We start from the raw sequence: 24,743 nt of genomic DNA on the forward strand, positions 1-24,743 counted from the left end.
TATATATTGTAATATATATCGCATCCATACATATACATTTAGTTGGAAAATATTTCATGAAAAATACAGTGTTTTTCTTTAAAATGATATTTTTAAATATTTTATTAATATAACGTGATATCGATTACAATAACATGTAAAAAAGAATAGCGGAGAGACAAAAGAAGATCAATGTGTTATTTTTTGCGTTAACAATACATATCTATTGGACCATTTCTATAAATTGTAGTTTTTCTATACATTCTAATTAAAATACAAATGGTTCTTGTGGTTCTTATATTAGAACTACTGGTTCACCCGACTTGAAACCGATATTTCTTATAAATCTAGAACCGGGAACTGACCCATATATTCAATAAGGTTTGAGTCGATGGTTCTCGCGGATCGGGTTTAAGGTTCTCGTGGGTTGAAACCGCAAAAAGCTCACCCCTAGTATTAACTATCATTAAAAGTGTTTATAAATGGATAAAAAATAAGGATCTTAAGAATTAAACACAAGAAAGTATATTTAAGACAATTTAGTGGTAAAAATTAAGGCTGTAACATAACTTCGTCTCTTTAAAAAGTTGGATCTTTTTAGCTTTTAACACTCATAAAGTTACAACCCTTTTTACAAACTTAATCATTTTCTCAATCATATTTTCACAAAAAAGAAGACCCGTACCATGACACATTCACACATAGCCAATTCAAGTAACAACCCCACCAATATTTCTCTGGCATCTTCCACAATAAATATAAAAAATAATATTTCAAAAAAATAGTCGTTTTCCATTTGCAATGTGATATGGTACACCCATATCCAATCCTCAACACTTGGAGTAACTTTTAGTCATTGGCTGAATACCATACATCTCCTCATGTCGTCTTCCCTGAAAACGAAGGCTTCAATATGACCACAACTTATAAAGTTATAATTAACCTTTGATTCCGTTTATAGTCAAACCTGCAAATATCAATTAACCGCCCAAATGCTCATAATTCATATCTTCACTTAGTAATAACCAACACCCTTTGATCAACTCGATCTCACGATCTCTCATTCTCCTCCTGCTAATTATTGTCGAATTCGGTACGTTTGGTTATATATCCGTTTGATCTATTTGTATTTGATTCTGTTTGACGAGTGTTTGTGAATTTGTGTAGGGGAGAAGATGAGTTCGTTGTTTGTTAAGGGGATGATTCTAAAATCAGCTGATGAGTCGTGTTTACCGACGAGATTGAAACAACGGCGGACGGGTGATCACCAGAGATTAAACCACCACCACCGTCAACCGCGTTTTATACGGTGGGTTTCTGGCGGGATAGAAGCACACACCAGTGGTGGTTCGGTTCCAATTCGAGCGGTTCTTAATCCAGTGTCTCCTCCGGTGGTAACGACTAAAAAGGTATGTTTAAATTACCAAAACTAGATATATATGGAGTAGAGTAAGCGTTGCCATAAAAAAAATATACATAGTGGACTAGTGAGTATATTTTATTTATTGTGTTACTGCGCTATTGAAACTGTAAGGACCATAGCTGTAATTTGAATTACCAAAATACGAGCCGACGTTCAGGACTTAAACTTCCTCTCTATAGCGGTTGCTATTAGGTGTTTATTTAATCGAATTTTTGGGTTTTGATTTGATAGAATTGAGATCCTTGAATTTGGAGTTGTTGAAGGTGAAATTAGGTTTCGAGAAAGCCATTGAAATTTGAAAAATCGAATTTGGGTTGGTTCAGTTCGTATTAGGGACATAATTATAAGCAAAAGACTATGCTTCGATTTAAGTATTGAGATGAGTTGTGACTTGTGTGGCATGACAAGTGCGACTTAGTTCTGGACTTTATGATTCCTGATACGTGATGAGTTGATATGTGGCCCACTTGTTATTTTGAAGTGAGAAGGTCAGTTTTATTGAATACCAACCATATATTTGTTAGACTGAAACAGAGCCTATTTTTTTATTTTTTTAAAATTATATATTTGTATATGATATAAATTCAGATATTTGAATAAGAAAATCACAAATTCGAAACGAAAACAAAATATGTATTCGAATAGATTGCTAACAAGATTCGAAAAACAAATTTGAAGCCGGAATCCGAATTCCAGATTATTAATTCCATTCCAAACATTGAATACACGTTGGCTTGATCATACGATGAAAATTGGTTTGACAACTCAATAAATGTTTCACATTAGCCACTACTGAATGATAAAATTTTGAAAATCGTATAGGTTTATCATTATATCAGCACATAAATGGGTAGTGTGAAATATTGAGATAAATTATTAACCATATATTAATTATTAAGTTTTGTTTGTAAGTAGGAGTTACTATGTAATTTTGTTACAATTTTTACCCCTACACTTCTTTTAGTTATCAAGTTTTGTTTGTGAGTAGGAGTTACTATGTAATTTTGTTACAATTTTCACCCCTATACTTCACTTCTTTTACAACTTTGTCAGAAACCGTTTTCTTTTTGTTTTTTTACCTCCACGTTTTTCCACTTTCAACTTTGTTTCATTATATATATTATATATATATTTTAGGAATTTTTCGTTTTACGTTTTGGTCTAAAGTTTGTAAGTTAACATGTTGCAACGTATGAACGCGTGTGTCTCAATGTTTTTATGTTATTTTTTTTTTCAATTTAACGGTTCCATTACAATGCCCGGGTCCTAAATCGATCTAATTTTTACGAGTTAACCACGCTGCAATGTGCGTGTTTGATTTAACGTTTTTACGTCTACATTTTGTTCGGTTAAATGATTCCGCTACAAAACACGAGTTCTAAAACTAGTTACTTCTTATTTTACAGCCTCAGCATATCATATTATATCAATACATAGTTCATCTAGAACACAACTTAAGATCAAATGATGTGGGTATTGAAATCTGGCGTGGAGGCCAGATCTCGCCGCCCAGATCACCCCGTTGACGGCGTTGTGCATTTCCACTGGCGTTGAGGGCAAACGGGAGACGACGTGGTAACTCTGTGTTGGTGGGTTTAAATTTAATAGATTTTTTTATAGATTTTAAATATAAAATAATAACAAAAAGTGTTTGTCACGTGTCAAACAACGTCACTCTTCCACGTCCCGTCCCACACCTCGTCTGAGTTCTTACGCGCGTTTACGTGTCGCCAACATGTCGGATGGCGCTTAATTTTTAAGTCTCAGGTGTGTAGTCCAGTACTCCAATGTAAAGGAACTGACAAGAAGATACAAATGTTTTTGTTTTCCACAGAGATAAGGAGAAACTGCCACGTCAATACATGCAGACACTAACATGGTTATACAACACGTGTCGTGCACACCATCTGACTCACACCATCTAGTAACTTTTTAGTGTGTTGTGTTCGATATCTCCGACGGTCGTGGTTAAAGCCATTTTGAGCCACGTGACAGAAAAGAGAAGATGGTGAGTTACGTGTGGCTTGACACGAAGGAGGACCACCATCTTTGAGAATGTTTTGTAAAATGAGGATAAACTAGTATTTTTATTCCACGCGTTAGCGCGGAAATTGGGTTGGTATTGGTTAAGCTCATTGCAGTACAAGTACTTGGTATAGTAACAAAACAGGTAAAATCAAATAGCGATACAGATACTGATATTAAAAGTTGATGTGAACCCAAATGATGCGACGTAGATGTAGACTTTACTTGAAAACTACGATCTGTTAACGCATCCTGATACGCGATACGAACTATATTGGCCTAGAAATATTATGAAAGTTACGGCACGAGTTAAGTGGACTTTAGTATCTTAGGTGAAGGTAATGTGATTTATTTCACACTAACATAATGTAAAATAATAAATGTAGTAAAAAAATGTCTGATACAAACCACGTGCAAAAACCATTACCTTCCCAAAACCATTTACCCAAACCCAATATCAAAACAACCATAGTTCTCTACTTCTCTTCATTTTTCAAAATCCCTTGTCAGCTACAGCTATTGTAGACCATTGGAGGGGCGCGACCACCTCACGACGACGATCAGCGGCTGAGCATCACCTTTATGAAGCACCTCCTCCTTCACCCTTTGTTCTTGAATCTTGACCGGTGATATCACTGATAGACGACGTCCAGATACGGGGGTCGTAAACCGGCAAAAATTGATGCTCTGGTCGTAAACCGGCGGCTACGGTGTAAAGAGTGGTATTTAGCCAATCCACCATCACAGCCATCACTTGCCCAATCGAAATGTCACAGCCGTCATCACCGTTGGCTCGTCGCGGTAAAAGAACGTGGTCTAGTAACAACGCCGCCGCCGTCGTCACCGTTGGCTTCGTGACAGAAGCCAAACGTCACACCTATGACTTGCCCCCACCGAAATGTCACCGTGTCATCACTGTCGCTACCTCTGTTCTTGATCCACCGTCGTCATAGTCGGTCGCACACCGGAGAATCCATGAACAGCGAAGAAAGTTGAGCAGGGGCGGTCCACCTCGATGGCAGGTGGCGTCGCAATCTGTCTTCCATATGTATCTCTGACTCAAATTTCTACTTGATGATAAATAACCAAAGTCAAGGGCTGAAGTTGTAAAAGTAAAAATTACGTGTGACGCCGTTACCGTTATTTCACTATTGTTCGGTTATGTTTCAAATTAATATAGGTATACAATATGTTTGAATGATAGAAAATACATTAATAGTAATTGGGTCAACTCACATACCATTGGGTGACAAATCAACTAAACTACAATCAACCAAATGACTAATATGATAAAATAAAAAATATATATATGTTTTGACTAATTGAACATTTTACAAATTTAAAACACGGGTTTTGTAATTCTATTTAGGTGATTGTTTAGATGGGTAGAGGATCTTGTAAAAAGTGCTTAAAGTATGAGAAGTGTATTATAACACTATTTAACACCATATAAACATCGTATAACAATATATAACACCATATAATACCATATAACACTATGTAACACTATATATCATTATATAACAAATATAACACTATAGGTTGTCTGATAGCATGTCTATGATAGATGTATAGTGTTATATTTGTTATATAATGTTATATAGTGTTACATAGTGTTATAGGGTATTATATGGTGTTACATATTGTTATACGGTGTTTATATGATGTTATATAGTATTATATATAGTGTTATAATACACTTCTCACACTTCTCACACTTTAGGCCCTTTTTACACTATCCTTACCTTGTTTAGATGTACTTTATAATCTTATTTTCACATATTTATTGTATACATGTTGTATATAACTTTATACGGCCCGTATAGAATGCTTTTACACAGAAATAAATACAATAGAATCTTTTTTTTTGTTTTACATGTATACGGGCAATATAACCTTATACGAGCCGTATATAATTGTATACAAGCCGTATATAATTGTATACGAGCAATATAATGTTATACTGCCAAGAGAAATTGGTGGAACCCGATGTATACGTGTCGTATAACATTATACGGCCCGTGTAAACATTTCGTATACATTGTATACGATCAAATTTTTTTTTTCACATGGTTTATACGGGCCGTATAAGGTATACGGCCCGTATACACCATATGAGAATAAGATTTTACCATGTAGGATTATTAACTCCCATCTATTTTTAGGATTTCATGGTATTTTGTATTTGTTTTAATTTTTGAACCGTTTTACATTAGTTCAATTTAGATTTCGGTAAACACATTTAAATATTGGTTTTACCAAGATGAAAAGTGTTTTATTGTCATTTAATCTATTTCGTCATTTAGTGTAAATCTTTTTTCATTTACAACTCATTTAGTTTAAATATTATATTTTTTTCATTTTACGTTAAGCAAATTACTTTTTTACCCATAAATAGTTTTTTGACGAACATATTAAAATCTTTCTAGACATATTTTCTTTTTAACTTTTCTTTTTGTTTGCTATAATGAGTGTGACGAATGTTTCTTTTCAGTTTAATTTTTTTAACGAACGCATCGATACCTTTTTTAACACATTTTCTAACTTTTCTTTTTCTTTGCTATAACGAGCGCACCGAAACCGACCGGCATTCTATCGTTTTCTTTTTCGATTACCTTTTATACCTTTGTTATTTACTATATTGTTTTACATTTTCTTATTATTTTGATGTTTAGAGTAGGGTTATGACACAAATAGCTTAACCGATTTAGATAGTATTTTGTTTTATTTTACAAATATTTTTATCGGTTGTTATGGTGTGCTATACGTTCTGAATTCCAACTGCGTCCCTGCACAAACACAAGTAAGTACGACTCTAGTTTTATTAGTTAGTTAATAAATGTATATACAAGTATGTGAGTTGTAGGATCCGTCATCTCTTTCGTCTCTCTCCCATTCACATCATCATCAGCTTTTCTCACGAATTCTCCTCCATGTGAAAGGGTTGGAGATAGATTTAGAATGATTTGCAAATGATTCCAGTCCAACTCGTTGATACACTCGGGTTTTCTCCTCTGTGGCGGCTCTCAACTCGTCAAGCCCTGATCCAAGGCGAGGTATCTGTGGGGTTTTCTCCCTGGACGTCGTCCGTCACTCTCTGATACCAGCTGGGACACGATTAAGACACTCACGTCTGGCCAAGGAGGGGCGACGTGCCTCCCCAATGAGGGGGGTGTGGGGTGTCTCGCACCCAAAAAAAATAGATGACACCTTGGCGTCCAGAAAAAAAAAAGATTTAGAATGATTTAACTTTGTTGATATGTTTGATAACAAAAATACCTTTTACCCTATGAAAAGAACCCATCATTTTGTACGAATTTAAGCATAGTTTATTGAAACAATTTACTTTTAACATTTTAATAGTTACTAGTTGAATCGTCACGAGTTTGGTTAAATGGAGACATAGGGCCATAGGGGATATATTGGTTAGCGTTTGCATGGTACCCAACTTGCAATTGTTTAATACATCCAACCAAATGTTATTAAGATACCGATCTAAGGTCTTACTATTATGTTTAGCAAAAACACTTATCGATCTAGCTTAGGATTATTGGATATTAGGTTTACTCTTATGAACCCACGGGCCCGTTAGGTATTTATAAGCAAATATTATACATATTATTAGAAAGTCGCCATGAACAGTGTTTTGAGTTTTTATTAATATTGTTTTTTTTTCTAGGTTTTTATTAGTATTATATTTGTTTTATTTGTTTTATTTGTTTAATTGATTTAAACATATATTTTTATATAACTTTTAATATACAATTAAAGTACCAGTTATCAAACAAGAAGTCATAAAAATGAATATATACTGGTACCGATGTTGTTCAGTACGGTATGGTAGCGATAGGATATTAATTCATCGAAAGCAAAAACATTAAAAATAAATACGGATACAGATGTTATTCAATCGGTTTTGATTGAATTTTGTACGATAGCGACACAATATCCGTTTAAAAAATATATATCGTAATGTTGAAATAAAAAGAGGGGAACAATTGTTTTTGATTTTTTTCAATATTGATTTTTCTAAGGTTTTATTATTTTCTTGGTTTATTACTTAAATTGATTTAAGTATATTTTGTTCTCTCATATAACTTTTAAGATACGATCATAGTACCCGTTATCAAACAGGAAACAATAAAACGGAATGTATATCGATACCAATGATGTTCGGTACAATATGGTAGCGATACAGTATTAATTTATTGAAAGCAAAAAACTAAAAAAAATATTGATTCTGATACAAATATTGTTCAATTGGTTTCGATTGGGCTTGGTACGATAGCGACATAATATCCGTTATAAAAATATATCGTAGTAATGTTGAAATAAAATGAAATAAACATAAAATGCAAGCGAACTGAACCGATATCAACTGAACAACATATATAGGTACGATATCAATATGTGTTTTTTTTTGTTTTTTTTTTTCAATCGATGTAATGCTTTCTCTTTCAATTACTATAACGAGTGCAGATACTGTAACGAACCAAATTGATATCGACTTAATCCCCGCCGCGAAGCGCGGGGGAATATCACTAGTTAACATAAATAGACAAGGTATCATTGTTATTAGTTTGTTTTCTATTTATACTCAAAGAAAAGAATAAAACAAATTTTGAAATATGAATCCATAAATGAAAATAGTTATCACAATTTATACTCCACGACAAGACGTACAAGGCTCAAACTTTAACCAGGCCTCCTCACGGATCAGATATAGAGACAAAGGAATGCAGTTTTCAGCCTTCCAAGATAAGATGCTCACGTGTCTTTGTCTATTGCCACGTAGATTGACGTGTCACTATAGAATACATGCAAATTGACGTAAATATTAATATTAATATCGTACGGTACTAAATACATATAACTAGAGTTTTTCTTTCAAGTTCAATGTATTTTGGTATAGTTAACGAATTTGTCGAGGTAGTGCGGACTCAGATCAGGTCGGCTCGTTTACATCCTAGTAGTCATTATATTCACAGGCTATATAATTTGTGTCAACTTTACTTATCGTGTCGTCACACTTTTTTCTAACATTAAAGCACATATATATGTGAAAATAAATCGGATAATCGAAAGTAGATGTGAAAATAAAACGGATAATCGTAAGTAGATATAGACGCATACACACAAATAAATCTATATATAAAAAATGGAAAAGTATTGTGCTTTTGAAGAATATACTAAATATGGTTATTTTCAATTTTCATGATATATTTCCGTTTTAATAAAACAGAAAGAAAAAGGAAAGATCTAAATGGAAAGGTATGTTCATAACTTGTAAAATATTGTTAATCCCTTGTGGCTGTGACTAAGTTCAATCATCACTTGTATTGCTTTGGTGGATTAGACAATGATGGATAGAGTCAGTCTCCTTGTAGAGGTGTCACGTTCTATCCTGAGCCTACCCGGGTTTTCGTCCCACAATATGTTACGTCAGAGAGTTTTCAGCTCTTGTGGTGGCACAACATCGGTCAAGTGGCAGTTGACAATATGGTTTCCAGTGGGAATGCCCAAGCCAAACTCTGAAGCCAGCATGGACCCGGTTAAGACAACATAGTCTGGTTGGAGTAGGACAACGGGGCCCTCCAATTTGAGAAGTGTGGTGGCCTAACACGATAAATTCACCGTTGCAAAAAGAAAAATTATTGTGCCAAATCCGTAAATTGGTAGACAGTTGAAGGGCCATAGATATAAGTCCTTGTACATACATAGCTTATAAATAGCACCAATGACTTAAATTGTGCTCAAGTCCACACAAATATTGTTCAAGGTCACTACACAATGGCAAAGGTCAAATCTACTCCTTCCCCTTCCCTCTTTTCTTTGTTTTTGTGTGTATATACACACATATATGTAATATATGCTAAAAAAAGTAACTCTTACATGTGTTGTATAATTGTACTGTGAGACGTAATAGTTACCGGCTTTGTATGTGTCACATAATTGTATGATTATACTCTACAACATAATATTTTTGGGCACCGTCGATATTGAGTAGGAGTTTGGTAAAGAAAGATTAATTTGAACAACGTTTAATTGTGTGTTTGGTTGCATATGCAGAGAGTATTCACTTTTGGCAAAGGAAGAAGTGATGGTAACAAGGACATGAAATCCTTGGTAAGCAAATCATTATTTTCTTTTTCTTCTTAATTTAAGTTATGTTAATAAGTTTGATATCGATAATATATAATTGGTATGATTGTGAAAATGATTTAACAAAATTACTTTTTTTTTAGTTAAACAACTTAGTAAGTGTGAAAATTTTAAGGGAATATCATGTATGCTTTCTTAGTTTGAAAATATGATGTTTTATTAAAATATAAGTTTTTAACGGATAATATACAAAGCCCTTAAAATATTATTAAAGGGATATACGAAACAGGCACACAACCCAAAACGAAAAGGTATAAATATTATTCTTAAGTTTGGAGTGAAATAAATAAGGTAAAATAACGGTGTTTGATATTATCATATAATGATTTATAAAAATTTAAACAGAAAAAAAAAATTGAACATAAAACTTGACTGTTTTTTTTTTTTTTTAACTTTTGGTTTAAAATTGGAATGAAGCGAAATTATTATCAACATCAATAACAATAACAATAACAATTACAATTACAATTACAATTACAATTACAAATAAATTATTATAACATGATTTTTGTTGCAGTCTTCAGTTTACTAGATATAGAATCTTACTTATAATAATAATAATAATATTATTATTATTACAAAGGTTAATATAGATTTTGTTTGAATTGTTGTTATTATTATAGAGTTAAGCATATAATATAACGTACAAAATAATAGATAATACTATGAACAAATGGATGAATAGAAAAATAATATTGTTATGCAATGTAAACAACAAAATAAAATGCATGTAACATACTGTAATATAATATAAGATAACAAGGTAATCATTTCATTCTGTTATCTTTTATTAAACATTTGGAATGAATACAGTTGGGAGGAAAAGGAGCAAACCTTGCTGAGATGGCAAGCATTGGTCTATCAGTTCCTCCTGGGCTCACTATTTCAACTGAAGCATGTGATGAATATCAACAAAGTGGAAAAAAACTGCCTCCTGGTTTGTGGGATGAGATTTTGGAAGGCTTACAGTTTGTCCAGAAAGAGATGGGTGCATCTCTCGGCGACCCGTCTAAGCCTCTCCTCCTTTCCGTCCGTTCAGGCGCTGCGGTACGTATTCTGCAACCATGTTATGTGCATTTTGCCACATCAAACAACTAATTTTTTTTTATATTGTTAATTTGAATTTAGATATCGATGCCTGGTATGATGGACACCGTATTGAATCTTGGGCTTAACGACGAGGTCGTGGCTGGTCTAGCCGGCAAAAGTGGAGCGCGTTTTGCCTACGACTCATATAGAAGGTTTCTAGATATGTTTGGCAATGTTGTAAGTGCTACTTTCATTTCTTAATCTATAGTTTACTTTGATTGTTAAATGTTAATCAAGTTATCCGTCTGGCATTAACTAGTTTGAGATGATTTATAAAGGTCATGGGTATCCCACATGCATTATTTGAGGAAAAGTTAGAACAGTTGAAAGCTGAAAAAGGGGTTCACCTCGACACCGGCCTCACTGCTGCTGATCTTAAAGATCTTGTTGAGCAATACAAGGACGTGTATGTCGAAGCAAAGGGTGAAAAGTTTCCTACAGGTATGAATATTTGTGTTAAAGTTTTATGAGTGTTTATCCCTAACGGGTCAAATAAAAAATAGCAAAAAGGAGAACGAGTAACCCTTTTCGACCCGTTACATAAAAATAGATTTGTGTTATTACGAGTGTTTTTATTCTGCAGATCCAAAGAAACAGCTCGAGTTGGCGGTGAATGCGGTTTTTGATTCGTGGGACAGCCCGAGGGCCAATAAGTACAGGAGTATTAACCAGATAACTGGGTTAAAGGGGACCGCGGTTAACATTCAATGCATGGTGTTTGGCAACATGGGGGACACTTCAGGAACCGGTGTTCTTTTCACTAGGAATCCAAGCACGGGTGAAAAAAAGCTTTATGGGGAGTTTTTGATCAATGCTCAGGTAAAAATCATGTTTCGCATTTAAACATTTATATTGATTATAGGTGGAAAGATGGGCGGGTTGGGTAATAGGTCAAAACGGGCTTTTAGTACATGTTGGGTTGGGTTGGGTTGGCCCGCTAACACTTTTTTTGCATTGTTTATAATAATTTGAACTTTTTTAAACAGGGAGAGGATGTTGTTGCTGGGATCAGGACACCACAAGATTTGGTGACCATGGAGACTTGCATGCCGGACGCATACAGAGAGCTTGTGGAGAACTGTGAGATCTTAGAGAGACACTATAAAGATATGATGGTAATCATAAAAATAAAAAAAATAAAAAATAAAAAATCTTTTTCGCTTATTTTTAGTTGTGCTGAAAAATGTAACAATATCTTTGGTGCTACGAGCACAGGATATCGAATTCACAGTTCAAGAAAACAGACTTTGGATGTTGCAATGCCGGACAGGGAAACGTACCGGCAAAGGTGCAGTGACAATTGCGGTAGAAATGGTGAATGAAGGGTTAATTGATACAAAAACGGCAATTAAGAGGGTTGAAACTCAACATCTAGATCAACTTCTTCATCCACAGGTACAGTCAGCGGGTCTTCGGGTTGGTAAAGGGTCAAAAACAGGCCCGGGTTGCAACGGGTCATTCTTTAGTATGGGCTGGGACCAGTTGGGTTAACCGTTAACCAACAAACACTTTGTTGTCCATTTTTCATATTCTTAGTTCTGAGTAGTATATTTCTTTCACACGTTGCGGCGGCGTCGAAACGTAAAGTAACGCGGATTTATACAGTCTGAGTCAAACATATTATATTTGACTTGACCCGCTTCCGAACAAAATTTATGTCAGAATGTAGACCAACTAAAAACATACATAAAAATAAGCATGAAAACGTTCTATATTTGTCCCGACTTATTTCCTTAAAAAAATTTACTTTGAAACGTAAGAAAATAGTGGTTTTAAAAGTTAAAAGGATGGTACCGTGTTGCGGCGGCATCGAAACGTAAAGTAACTCAAATTTATACCGTGTAATGATAACTTATTATATTTGAACCGACTCGTTTCCGAACAAACGTAGACCAACTGAAAGCTTACATAAAATTATGCACGAAAACGTATTATATTTGACCCGACTCATTTCCGAAAAAAATTTACGTCGAAACGTAAACCAACTTGAATTTATATCGACACATACATATATAAAAAATAGCACTTAAAACTCGAGGGGGTATAATTGTAAAAACAGAAAGTTAAGGGGCTAAAGTACCAAAAAAAAACAAAAAAGAAAAAAGAAGTTGCTGATGATGCGACGAACGCTACAGTAACCCCAACTTGTTCTTTAATAGCAATTTATAATATAATTATGTATCTGTGGTCCAGTTTGATGATCCATCAGCTTACAAAAGCCAAGTGGTAGCAACCGGTTTGCCGGCATCCCCCGGGGCAGCAGTGGGGCAGGTTGTTTTTAGTGCAGAGGATGCAGAAACATGGCATGCACAAGGAAAGAGTGCCATTTTGGTATGCATCATACGCTATTCGCCTGTTCGATTATTTTTCTTTAAATTGAAGTGATATCGTAAATATGTTGATGCAAAGTGAAGGTAAGGACCGAAACCAGCCCAGAAGATGTTGGTGGTATGCATGCAGCAACGGGAATCTTAACAGCTAGAGGAGGAATGACATCGCATGCAGCAGTGGTGGCCCGTGGGTGGGGGAAGTGTTGCGTTTCTGGTTGTGCTGATATTCGTGTGAATGATGACCAGAAGGTCAATCTCTTTAAACGAAATCGTTACGGTTGTAAGCTTTAATCAAGTAAACGAGATTATAAGCTTAACAAAAACGGACCTTTTTTTATGCAGGTTCTTACGGTAGGTGACCATGTGATTAGAGAAGGTGAATGGATTTCACTTAATGGTTCAACCGGTGAAGTTATATTGGGTAAACAGCAACTGGCTCCACCCGCGATGAGCCCTGATTTAGAAATATTTATGTCGTGGGCTGATCAAGTAAGACGTCTCAAGGTATTGTATTGACCATAACTGAAGTAATTCAGGATCATTCCACAAGTTTAGTGAACTATAGAGTAGGGGTGTCAATTGTATCGGGTTGTGTTGTTTAACCCGAACACAACCCATATATTTATTCATCTCAAAAACACACACTTCAAATGATGTAACCTGAACAAGACTCCTTAACCCATTTATCTAAACACGTCAAACTATAAATGTGTTAATCGGTTCGGCGGGTTGTAAAAGGAGTTAAACGGGTTGGCGGGTCGACATGTTTAATTAGACGGACTAAACAGGTCAAGCTGAACATGGCCCGTTTAATTATGCAGGTCAAACTGAACACAGCCCGTTTAATAACCAGATTGAAGATTAAATATGACAACCCAAAACTGATTATTTTCATGTCGGGTCGGGAATTGCCACATCTGTAGTATAGAGTTTTTGACATGATAGGCTGGTTCTTGGTGGTTTTTGAACAGGTAATGGCAAATGCAGACACACCTAATGATGCTTTAACGGCTAGAAACAATGGTGCACAAGGGATTGGACTTTGTAGGACTGAGCATATGGTAATCTTTTCAGTGTTCTCATCTCTAATGTAAACATATTCACATCAATTATAATCGCTAACACATATTCGATTCGGGTTATTTGATATTTTTACAGTTTTTCGCTTCCGATGAGAGGATAAAAGCTGTAAGAAAAATGATCATGGCCGTCACTCTGGAGCAAAGAAAAGCAGCTCTGGACCTCTTACTGCCTTACCAAAGATCTGATTTCGAGGGCATTTTCCGAGCAATGGATGGTAATTTTTAGCACTCTAACCACCGAATGTACATCATTTCATAATCTCCAAGGTATAAAGATCATATTTGTTGAATATTTTAGGACTTCCGGTGACGATCCGCCTTTTAGACCCTCCCCTTCATGAATTTCTACCCGAAGGTGATCTAGATCACATAGTGAGTGAACTTACAGTGGATACAGGCATGACCGAGGATGAAATTTATTCGAGGATCGAAAAACTATCCGAAGTGAACCCAATGCTTGGTTTTCGCGGCTGCAGGTGCGCATTCCATTAGTGATTTCAGTCCATTACATCTGCATGTTGTTCTTGATTCATGTTCCATTTTTATGATCTCAGGCTTGGGATTTCATATCCGGAGCTAACGGAGATGCAGGCTCGTGCAATCTTTCAAGCTGCTGTGTCTATGACCAACCAGGGCCATACAGTTATTCCGGAGATCATGGTTCCATTAGTCGGAACACCTCAGGCACGATACTTTCCATAACTTCAATCTCTTAACCACATTATTGTATAGAATAATGAAAACCGCATGTCAGGTATTATGTATTATTAATCAACTATATACCGATAAACAGTTAGTATAACTACAAAAACTATTCAGTTTATATCTTCAAACTATGGTAATGATGTAACAATAAACTCTGTCGCAGGAACTGCGACATCAAATTAGTCTCATTCGCGGTGTAGCAACGAATGTTTTTGCTGAAATGGGGTTGACATTGGAGTATAAGGTGGGCACCATGATTGAGATTCCTCGAGCTGCGCTAATCGCCGATGAGATCGCAAAAGAAGCTGAGTTCTTTTCGTTCGGAACCAACGATCTCACACAGATGACGTTCGGGTACAGTAGAGATGATGTTGGCAAGTTTCTACAAATTTATCTTTCCCAAGGCATTTTACAACATGATCCATTTGAGGTAAGTAACAACAGTTATAGTATACAAATTACAGACAGATTGTGGATATTCTGAGTAAATGTTATTGACATACATATCATTTGATGGTTCATAGGTTCTTGACCAAAAAGGGGTGGGTCAATTGATCAAGATGGCTACTGAGAAGGGCCGTGCGGCCAATCCTAAGTTAAAGGTGAGCACAGGTCTCTATACTGTGTCCGTGTTGTAAGGGGACGATACGGGTGGGTTGAATAAAAGGTAAAATATATGCTTTTAAAACGGGTCAGCTTACGCTTGTGAATATGATTAAGAACTTACTATTATAAGTTGATTTTTTTAAATAAAATGATTTAAAAGATTTTACGTTTTTGAATAAACTTTGGTGACTAAACGTGGTCGGCCCATTTTTGCCTATTATACAATTTTAATTTTTTACATATTTTGCTTGAATAAACTTTGGTGACTAAACGTGGTCGGCCCATTTTTGCCTATTATACAATTTTAATTTTTTACATATTTTGCTTTGTAAAATGATTTAGGAGGTCACAATGTCACACGTATTTTTAATACATTTTGGGTGACTTTCTGCCTGACCTATTTGACCTGTTATGGCCAAAGTATAACCCCAATCGGCCCGTTTTTTTCATTAAATGAGTCAAAATTGTCATCTTTAGTTATCATTGAATGAATGTAAACTACTTTCATTGGATCAACCACTAAACGATGGATACGCAGGTTGGGATATGCGGGGAGCATGGTGGGGAGCCTTCTTCTGTTGCATTTTTTGACGAAGTTGGACTAGATTACGTGTCCTGTTCTCCATTTAGGTATGTATGTACGCCCGTATGTATGCATTAATGTACACACATATGCATGTATATTTGCAAGTGTAACAAACTGTCACATTTGGTTTAAAGAGTGACAAATAGTAAGTGTTGAGTTTATGACAACTCATATCACATGAAACTAGTTATGGTGTGATGTTGGTTTGGGCTTATTGGGCTAGTATCACTTTGGGCTTGGGATATTAGTAATTAGAGTGTCAGTTTGGACTTATTGGGCTAGCATCATCTTGGACTTGGGATGGTTTCTTGCATAATTGTTTATGGGCTTCTTCTTTTCAATTGTTGTTGCAGGGTTCCTATTGCAAGGCTAGCTGCTGCACAAGTTGCTGTTTAAGCTTCAAAAGGCGGATGGCTTACGCACTTCACATTCACGTCATTGTATATAAATAATTCTGGGTCTCGACCCTAGTGTAATGGCGAAAATGAACGCAGTTTAGACGAAATAACCACTTATATCTTGGTTTCATTTGGTAGACAAGAATTTACTTTTCATACACAAACAATGCATTGAGTTCCATATATTTTGAAGTTGCACACTTTGCCAAATATTTGTAACTGTAAGAGTCAAAACTGGCCATGGTCGGCTCAACCTTTTCAAGGCCTAAAGTGGATTCTAAACTCAAGGTCTTTTTCCTAAATAAAAAATATTTTTTGCTTAGGATCCTAATAGTGACATTTTTTATATACAATTTATGAAAGGCACACAATCATACGTAATATAGATAGTGAAAACTTTTTGGACGCACAGATGATTTGGATTATACTGATAAAACTGTCCAAATCAGGACCAAAATAGCACTTTACTCTATGTTTAAAAGACAAAACAATTTTGACTGCAAAGATAATTGGTTCACTTCTTCTACAGACGTGGTTTATAGACTATAAACATTTTACCTCTTAAAAACAAACTCTACCCAAGTTATGTTATGATATTATCATATTCGTAGCTTCTATCAACTTGTTCTACATCATGTCGCTACATAACTCGTTGCACACAAAATAAGGAACACATGGGTTTGCGTGGCTGTATTTATTTAAAGCTTATCATTGTACAACTTTTACCTTTCAATTAACATTTTGGCTTTCTTTCTTCAGTTTATCGCTATCATTATATAAACACATGGATATTTTAATAGAAAACTCACTTTGAAGATAATATTAATAAATGTCCATCGAATCATTTTGACAGAATCAATTACACTTTACCACTAGTGTGATGTACAAATTTGATGTGAACATTCAGCCGAACAAGATCTATAACTCAACTATGCAACGCACACTTGAATTGAAGTTGTACTTCCCCAAATGACGGTTATGTATGTTGGAGTAAAGTTATTCCACAAAGTCTCATAAAAATAAGAAGTATACAAAGACACAATAGATCGCAAAATATAATACAATGTCGAGCAAAATATAACACAATACTGAAAAATATAACACAATGTCGAGGAATAAAGCCACAATGGGTCGCAAAAAAGACACAATAACGCAAAATAGAAAAGACACAATGATCTAAACAAAAATCCTAAAATCTACAAGCTAAACACCCAAAAGTGAAAACCTAAAATCTCATATCATAAAGTTGGATGAAACGGTTCCAATGCTGCTTGAATGAACTCAATCGGAGTCCGTTTGATACCCTTCTTACGACTTCTTATTTTTATGAGACTTTGTATTTGAACCTGATCCGTGATGTCACACAACCTGCGTAATATTGTTTAGCAACAAACACTTTCGATATAAAACCGGCTTTAAGTTCACATATGTATATTTATAAAGCATACTAAGTTATCACCCGGGACTGCTTCTCGGGTTCGAGAAAGTTTTTTATATTCCAATTTCATGAGTAACATCGTATTTAAAATAATACAATGAGTTATCTATAAACGAATTTTAAAGTTGTGGCATAATTAAACATGGGTTTTTGAACATGTGACATAATTTTAAAATCATACTAATGATTTATGATAAAAAAAAAAAAACACATGATAATGTTCAAATATGTCAACCAATAAATAAACACACAATATTAAATATAAAAAAAACAGTGTTATGCGAAGATGGTTTTGATAAACATGATTTTATGAAATATTAAAGGTCTTGATCTATTGCAAGCAAAAATCTTCTCTTGGCTCGTTGACCATTTGAAAATACCCATCTTGCCCCGTGGAACTCCCCAAGATTTTATCAAATCATTCCAACCGAGAACATTATGCTTGTAATAAACAACAATTAGTAAATGTAGATGCGAAGAAAAAAAAAATGTAGTATATTATAAATAGATTACAAACTCTATTATATCACAAATAGATTATAAACCTTGTAGTTTCGGAAAACCCTTCTTCTATAGATATTTTTAATTCTCATTTAGATCCACCAATCATCTTTATAAGTATTTTGGAATTATTGCGTAAACCAGCGAAAATTTTGATATGTTCAGGTATCCACTACAAATAAGAACAAATTGTTAGTAATATTAGAATGTAAATTGTTAAAAAGGTATTAAAAACAGTAAAAAAAAATATTAATGCAACAGAGTCATTTACCAAGGTATCACCTTTACAACTTTCAAAAACATGATACTTTAAATCATTAGGAAGCTCAATGAAGTTGTATGAGTTATAGGTATCTTCAAGATCAATGGCATCTAAGGTTAATTTACTCAATGATATTTAACAACCATCTTTATTAAAAATTGTAGTTTTAAAAAATGTCTTGTTTTGCATTTGGAAATAGAGAGTATTACCAAAGGCCAATTTAATCTGTGAAACAAAACTAATTGTCACACTTATTTTTTTTTTTAATTTGGTAATTGGGTATGATATAAATCTTCATTAATGTTTACACACTTATTTTTTTAATTTATTTAATTACTTATGAGATTAGATAAATAGAATCATTTATACAATAATTTATCATTTAATATTTCATGAAAATGGTTTACGAAATTCGTAAAAAAATAAGTACCACACAATAATTAGTGACATAGAAAACGACCCCCAAAAAAGAGTACTTAAAAACATGTTATATAAACAAACAATTTGTATTTTTAAAATAAAATTATCATAGATACTAAAGATGATAAATGTTAAGAAATCATGTCAAAAAACAGAAACAAAGAACTTAAATGATTGACTTAATTATGAATTTTAAATACTTTCATTTCAAGTTAATGATTTGAAATTCACATTGTCAAAAATTACTGTGGTTACCTTTTAAATTATAGAGTAAACTGCAATTTTACCCTCTGGGGTTTAAGCCAATTGACACTCTGACCACCTCCCTGGAAATAATTTCAACCCCCCCCCCCAACATTGATGTTATGTCACAATATTACCCCATCCGTCCACCCAACATTATTATGATCGTTAGTCCGCGTTGAAATGTCCATTTTGCCCTTCGTCCTCCTCATTTAAGATTACTGGTTCCTCATTTTGCCCCAATTCAATCACTGTTCAAAACCCTTCTTCAATCCTGCTCCCCCAATTATTCAATTCCCCCCCCCAAAAAAAAAAATATGCAATCCATCTTTAATCCCTTGTTGCTGAAAATGTCTAGCTCTTCTTCCTCTGTGCTTCGATCGAAGGAAACAATGGCGAAAACTCAACCCTCGGACATTATCTGTCCTTGCGGTGGGCAAACGGTTTACAAACAATCAGAAATGAAGGCTAATCCTGGAAGATAGTATCTTCGATGTGTAAGTGAATTCTGTTTTATGCTTATTGAAAGTACTTGTGTGATTATTACTGAGTTGTGGTGTTGCTAATGATGTCCGATTATAGGTTGGAGGATGTGGATTCCTCAGATGGGCTGATGTTGGTGAAGAACAGGGATGTCCGATTTGTCGAGAGGTAATGTCTGCTTTAATTCAAATCATCAAAGATAAGGATGAGTTGGCTAAGTGCAAAGACTAGTTGGCTCAGTACAAGAATGACGATGTGTTCAAATTAAAGATGTACTTAGGGATTACTTGGGTCTTGATTGTTCTAGTTTATTTGCTTAAGTAGTTAAATGTAGAGAAATTGGATTAGTTTGTGTATTTTGACCCTAATTGTATTTGAGTTTTGAGTTTTCCAGTTATTGCAATGGTCCTTTTCAAGTTCTTACTGTATCTTTGTTTTGGTAGCCTGTTTGTAATGCTGTATCTGTTGCTGAGAATGAGAAAGATATTGCTAAGGATGAAGACGTTGTTACAGCCGAAGAACCAGACAGTTATGTATACTTTGAGGATCAAGACTCTGAGATACTCAGACCTTACTTGGAGCAACAAATAGATAATGAAAAGATATTCGAAGATCCGACAAAGGATTATAACCTGAAGTGCTGGAACATGCATGGGATTACACCTATTGGGATGAAGAGGATGATTGGTACCACAATCCATATGAAGGGGAGCATGGTTCTGATTCGGATTGGTCTTGTTTGGATGATTGTCACTGGAAATAGGGTAGAAAGCAGCATCTAGATTTGTTGTATGTTGTATTTCGGACCACTAAATTAAGGAATTTGTACTAAATGTTTCAATGTAATCGAATCACTTTCTGCCGAAATTATGTTTGAACACAAATGTGAATTTTCTGAAATGCAGCCATATGCAAACAACCAAACATCTTCATGACAACATAATAAAGTTACAAACATAGTCCAAAGTTACAAACCATAGTCATACGTGCATAAATGAAAACAAACATTGTCTTTAACAAACTCGACAAACAACCATACAACTAGGGCTGTAAACGAACCGAACGTTCAGCGAACAGTTCGTGAACCGTTCGGCGGGAAGTTTGTTTATGTTCGTTCGTTTAATAAACGAACGAACATGAACAAGAAATTTCGTTCGAATAGTTAAATGAACGAACATGAACAGAGGTCTCGTTCGTTCGATTGTGTTCGTGAACGTTCGATAAGGTGTTCGTGAACATTCGTTGATTTGCGTTCGTTTATGTTCGTATGTTTGTGTTTTAATTGAAGATCTTTGTACTTTCTTATATTTTATTTGCACTTTTCATATTATTAAACTTTTATTTATTTTATTTCCCTGACAATTAAACTAGGAAACCCATTTCACCTTGTTTATGCATCATTCTCATAAACTTTCTTCCATGTTGACAGCCAATACACATCAGTACCCCACTCTTCTGGTATGCCAGCATCAATGCTATTCCTTGACATATCCCATATGGCTGCAACTGCATGTTTGCAAGGCATCCCTGTCAAATCCCACTTCCTGCATGCACAAGTTTTATCTTTAACATTCACAACACACTTTGATCTCGAACCTGTTACTTGATACTTGTCTGTATCAACCATTAAAACAGACATTTCAGATGTCTGTTTCTTGATCTCATCGAAGACCTCAGTGGCATTAGGTGTCAGTGGCCCCATACACTTTGCTTGCAATTTCTTTACATTCACTATCCTATTGGTCATGTACTCCCTAATGAATTCTAAGCATGTGATAATCGGCTTGTCCCTTTTTCCTATGATTTGTCTGTTAAAAACCTCACATATGTTGTTCAGCAACATATCACATTTAGCTCTTCCAGAAAAATATGCTCTTGACCAAGCGGTGTATGGGATCTCATTCAGCCAGTCATACATAGCTCGTTCTGTTGTCTAAATTTCTTCCATAGCTTTGTTAAAATATGGAATGGATGTCTTCCTTCCGGCTGACCAAAGCAAATTCTTGTAAACATCTCCACGCCACTTGGATTTTATGTTCTCATGGATGTGCCTCAAACAAAATTTGTGCTCACCATTAGGAAAAACAGCTAGCATAGCTGGAATCAGACCATGTAATACAAATTGCAATTATTCCAAAATTTTGCAAGCAAAGTTAATTGAAAGTTATGAATTCACACTTAACAACGGATAACCTTTTGTCTACCGCTGATGAAGGTGAAACAAGACTCAGTCGTACACCCTAGGTCATCTCTCAACAGTTACAAAAACCATTTCCAGCTCTGTGTTGTTTCTGCCTCAACAAGGGCATAACTGTCACGGCCCTCGGCCCCGGTTTGACCTGGTCCAGAGCCGCGAGGCAGGAAATCCCGTGGTATTTAATTTAAGCGACAGTGGAAATCTTTAATATAGGATCTTTTAATATTAAAACTGCCTGTTTACTTAATTTAGGGATAAAACCTTGTAATTTACAATAAGGTGATTTCACTGGGAAATCTTTATTTTACAAAACATGTTTCTTTATTTATTTACATTGAGCCACCTCTTTAAGCTTGTAGTGTTTCACGTCACTTTTCTTGGATCACAACAGATCACCTGAAATATGTTTGAAAAAGGTTTTGTCAGCGGGGAAATACTGAGTGAATCATTCAGTTTACTGAAATCGACACATTTTGTTATAATTTACAGTATTAAGAGCGATTACAATGTTTCTGATATCAAACCAACTACCCACGGTATTTTGTCACTCGACCCATTGGCCCTCTCATTGTCCAATGGTGTCTGTGACTATGGTCATATCACCCCTTGGCTGCCCCAATGGTGAAGATTATCAAGTAATGTATACAAAACCCCACATACCGGCTATAATTTGGTGATTACAAAGACTTAATCCCTGTAGTTATAACTTTGAAAATAACTTGGAGTTTTGTAAAACAGTTGATAAAAAAGAGAATGACTCACATTGCAGATTTATGAGCAGTGTATAAACCTACTGATTAGCCTTGTTTAACCTAATTTTAAATAACAATGCACACAAACTGGGTTAGTAACTAATACAGCATTTACGACAATTCACGAGATTAAACCCTCACAACGATTGACAAAGTGCGATACTTAAATATTCAGCGGATTCACAACGAATGATAGAGTATAGCCCGAGTTCGGGCAGCACTCAAACATCCTGTCGAAATCACGATGAATAACAAAGTATAAACCCAATTTGAGCAGCACTCAAACAATCGTTGTATAGTTTCAATCGATCAATAGCGATTGAGTTAATTCCCTGTTACTGCGGCAGCATTTCGAGATTTGTGTGTGTTGTGAAGTATTCGGATTATAACTCAGTGCCTAAATCGACTTTTTACGTCGTTCAAGTGCCAAAATTCGATTGCCAAACCCCTCTATTTATACACAAAATTTGACCCCCCTCGCGTGACGCGACGGGTACCCCTATGGGCGTCGCGTGACGCGAGGGGTCACCCTACTCCATAGGGTAGCCACGCCCCTAACTAGCTTAGCTGAGTTGACAGTTTCGTCAAATTCTAATTCTACAGCGAGTTATTTAGATAATCGTCAGCTAGGGTTTACCCCCCTGAGATTTAGGGGCCCTGATCCTGATTCTGATTGTTCTGAAAATTTTAGGGTTTATGCAGAATTACTTGGGTTTCTCAATTAGGGTTTCCTTATTAGATAATTAACATAATAAGTAATGTTTTTAGTGAGAGTTGTTACATCCTCCCCACCTTAATAAAAATCTCGTCCTCGAGATTTACTGGAATAGATGAGGATATTTTCGCTTCATTTCTGATTCCAGCTCCCAAGTGTATTCTGGTCCTCTTTTTGAATCCCACTTGACGTTGACTAATACTAGTCGTTTGTGCTTAAGAAATTTGATCTTTCTATCTTCTATTTGCAGTGGTTTCTCCACAAATTTCAATTTTTCATTTACCTCTACATCTTGAAGAGGTACTACCAGAGATTCGTCTGATAAACATTTCTTGAGATTGGATACATGAAACACATCATGTACTCCAGCTAGTTCTTCTGGTAGTTGTAAACAATAAGCAACTGGTCCTATTCGTTGAATTATTGGAAATGGTCCTACGTACCTTGGACTCAATTTTCCTTTCTTACCGAATCGTACTATTCCTTTCCAAGGAGAAACTTTTAAAAGTACTTTGTCTCCGACTTGAAACTCTAGTGGCTTGCGGCGATTGTCTGCATAGCTTTTCTGGCGATCTCGAGCCGTCTTCAGTCTTTCCTTGATTTGAGTTATCTTGTCAGTGGTTTCTTATACGATTTCAGGACCTGATAATTGACTTTCTCCTATTTCTGCCCAACAAACTGGAGTTCTGCACTTGCGTCCATACAGTGCTTCGAATGGAGCAGCTTCTATACTTGAGTGATAACTATTGTTATAGGAGAATTCAATTAAGGGTAAGTGGTTATCCCAATTACCACCGAAATCAATTACACATGCTCGGAGCATGTCTTCCAAGGTTCGTATCGTCCTTTCACTTTGTCCGTCTGTTTGAGGATGATATGCAGTACTTAAATTTAGTCGGGTTCCCATTGCTTCCTGGAAACTAGTCCAGAAATGGGAAGTGAAACGACTATCCTTATCTGATACAATGGAGAGTGGGACTCCATGTAAGGATACTACTTCATCTAAGTACAATTTGGCTAATCTTTCCATGCTAAAGGTTTCCTTCATCGGTAGAAAATGAGTTGATTTGGTTAATCAATCCGCAATTACCCAAATTGCATCATTACCTTTTCTGGTTTTGGGCAACTTGGTAACAAAGTCCATAGTTATTAGTTCCCATTTCCAAACAGGCATTTCTAATTGCTGGAGTAACCCTGAAGGTTTCTAGTGTTCTGCCTTAACTTGTGAACAAGTAAGACACTTAGATACATAACTAGCTATATCCTTTTTCATTCCTATCCACCAGAAATTATTCCTTAAATCTTGGTACATCTTATTGTTACCTGGGTGCATGGTATACCTAGATT

The 24,743-nt window shown here is 35.3% G+C and overlaps 1 protein-coding gene across 2 annotated transcripts; it reads left to right on the forward strand.

Annotated features, from left to right (window-relative positions):
• The first annotated feature begins 822 nt into the window (after window positions 1-822).
• On the forward strand, window positions 823-16,577 carry LOC110930000 (pyruvate, phosphate dikinase, chloroplastic). 2 transcript variants are annotated; one of them, XM_035987568.1, is made up of 20 exons: window positions 823-1,072; window positions 1,147-1,388; window positions 9,497-9,553; window positions 10,403-10,636; window positions 10,718-10,855; window positions 10,957-11,119; window positions 11,262-11,497; window positions 11,665-11,793; window positions 11,894-12,073; window positions 12,872-13,009; window positions 13,093-13,257; window positions 13,351-13,512; window positions 13,980-14,069; window positions 14,167-14,305; window positions 14,389-14,566; window positions 14,645-14,774; window positions 14,959-15,225; window positions 15,320-15,397; window positions 15,940-16,031; window positions 16,341-16,577. In XM_035987568.1, the coding sequence occupies exons 2-20, from the start codon at window positions 1,155-1,157 to the stop codon at window positions 16,381-16,383; spliced, it is 2,853 nt and encodes a 950-aa protein (XP_035843461.1). In that variant the 5' UTR covers window positions 823-1,072; window positions 1,147-1,154; the 3' UTR covers window positions 16,384-16,577. The 2 variants fall into 2 exon arrangements, with proteins under 2 accessions (XP_035843461.1, XP_035843462.1); XM_035987569.1 differs by lacking the exons at window positions 823-1,072; window positions 1,147-1,388 and adding an exon at window positions 9,169-9,226.
• The last annotated feature ends 8,166 nt before the right edge of the window (window positions 16,578-24,743 follow it).

This window comes from Helianthus annuus, chromosome 3 (assembly GCF_002127325.2).
Source record: "Helianthus annuus cultivar XRQ/B chromosome 3, HanXRQr2.0-SUNRISE, whole genome shotgun sequence".
In the NCBI taxonomy this organism is placed as follows: domain Eukaryota; kingdom Viridiplantae; phylum Streptophyta; class Magnoliopsida; order Asterales; family Asteraceae; genus Helianthus; species Helianthus annuus.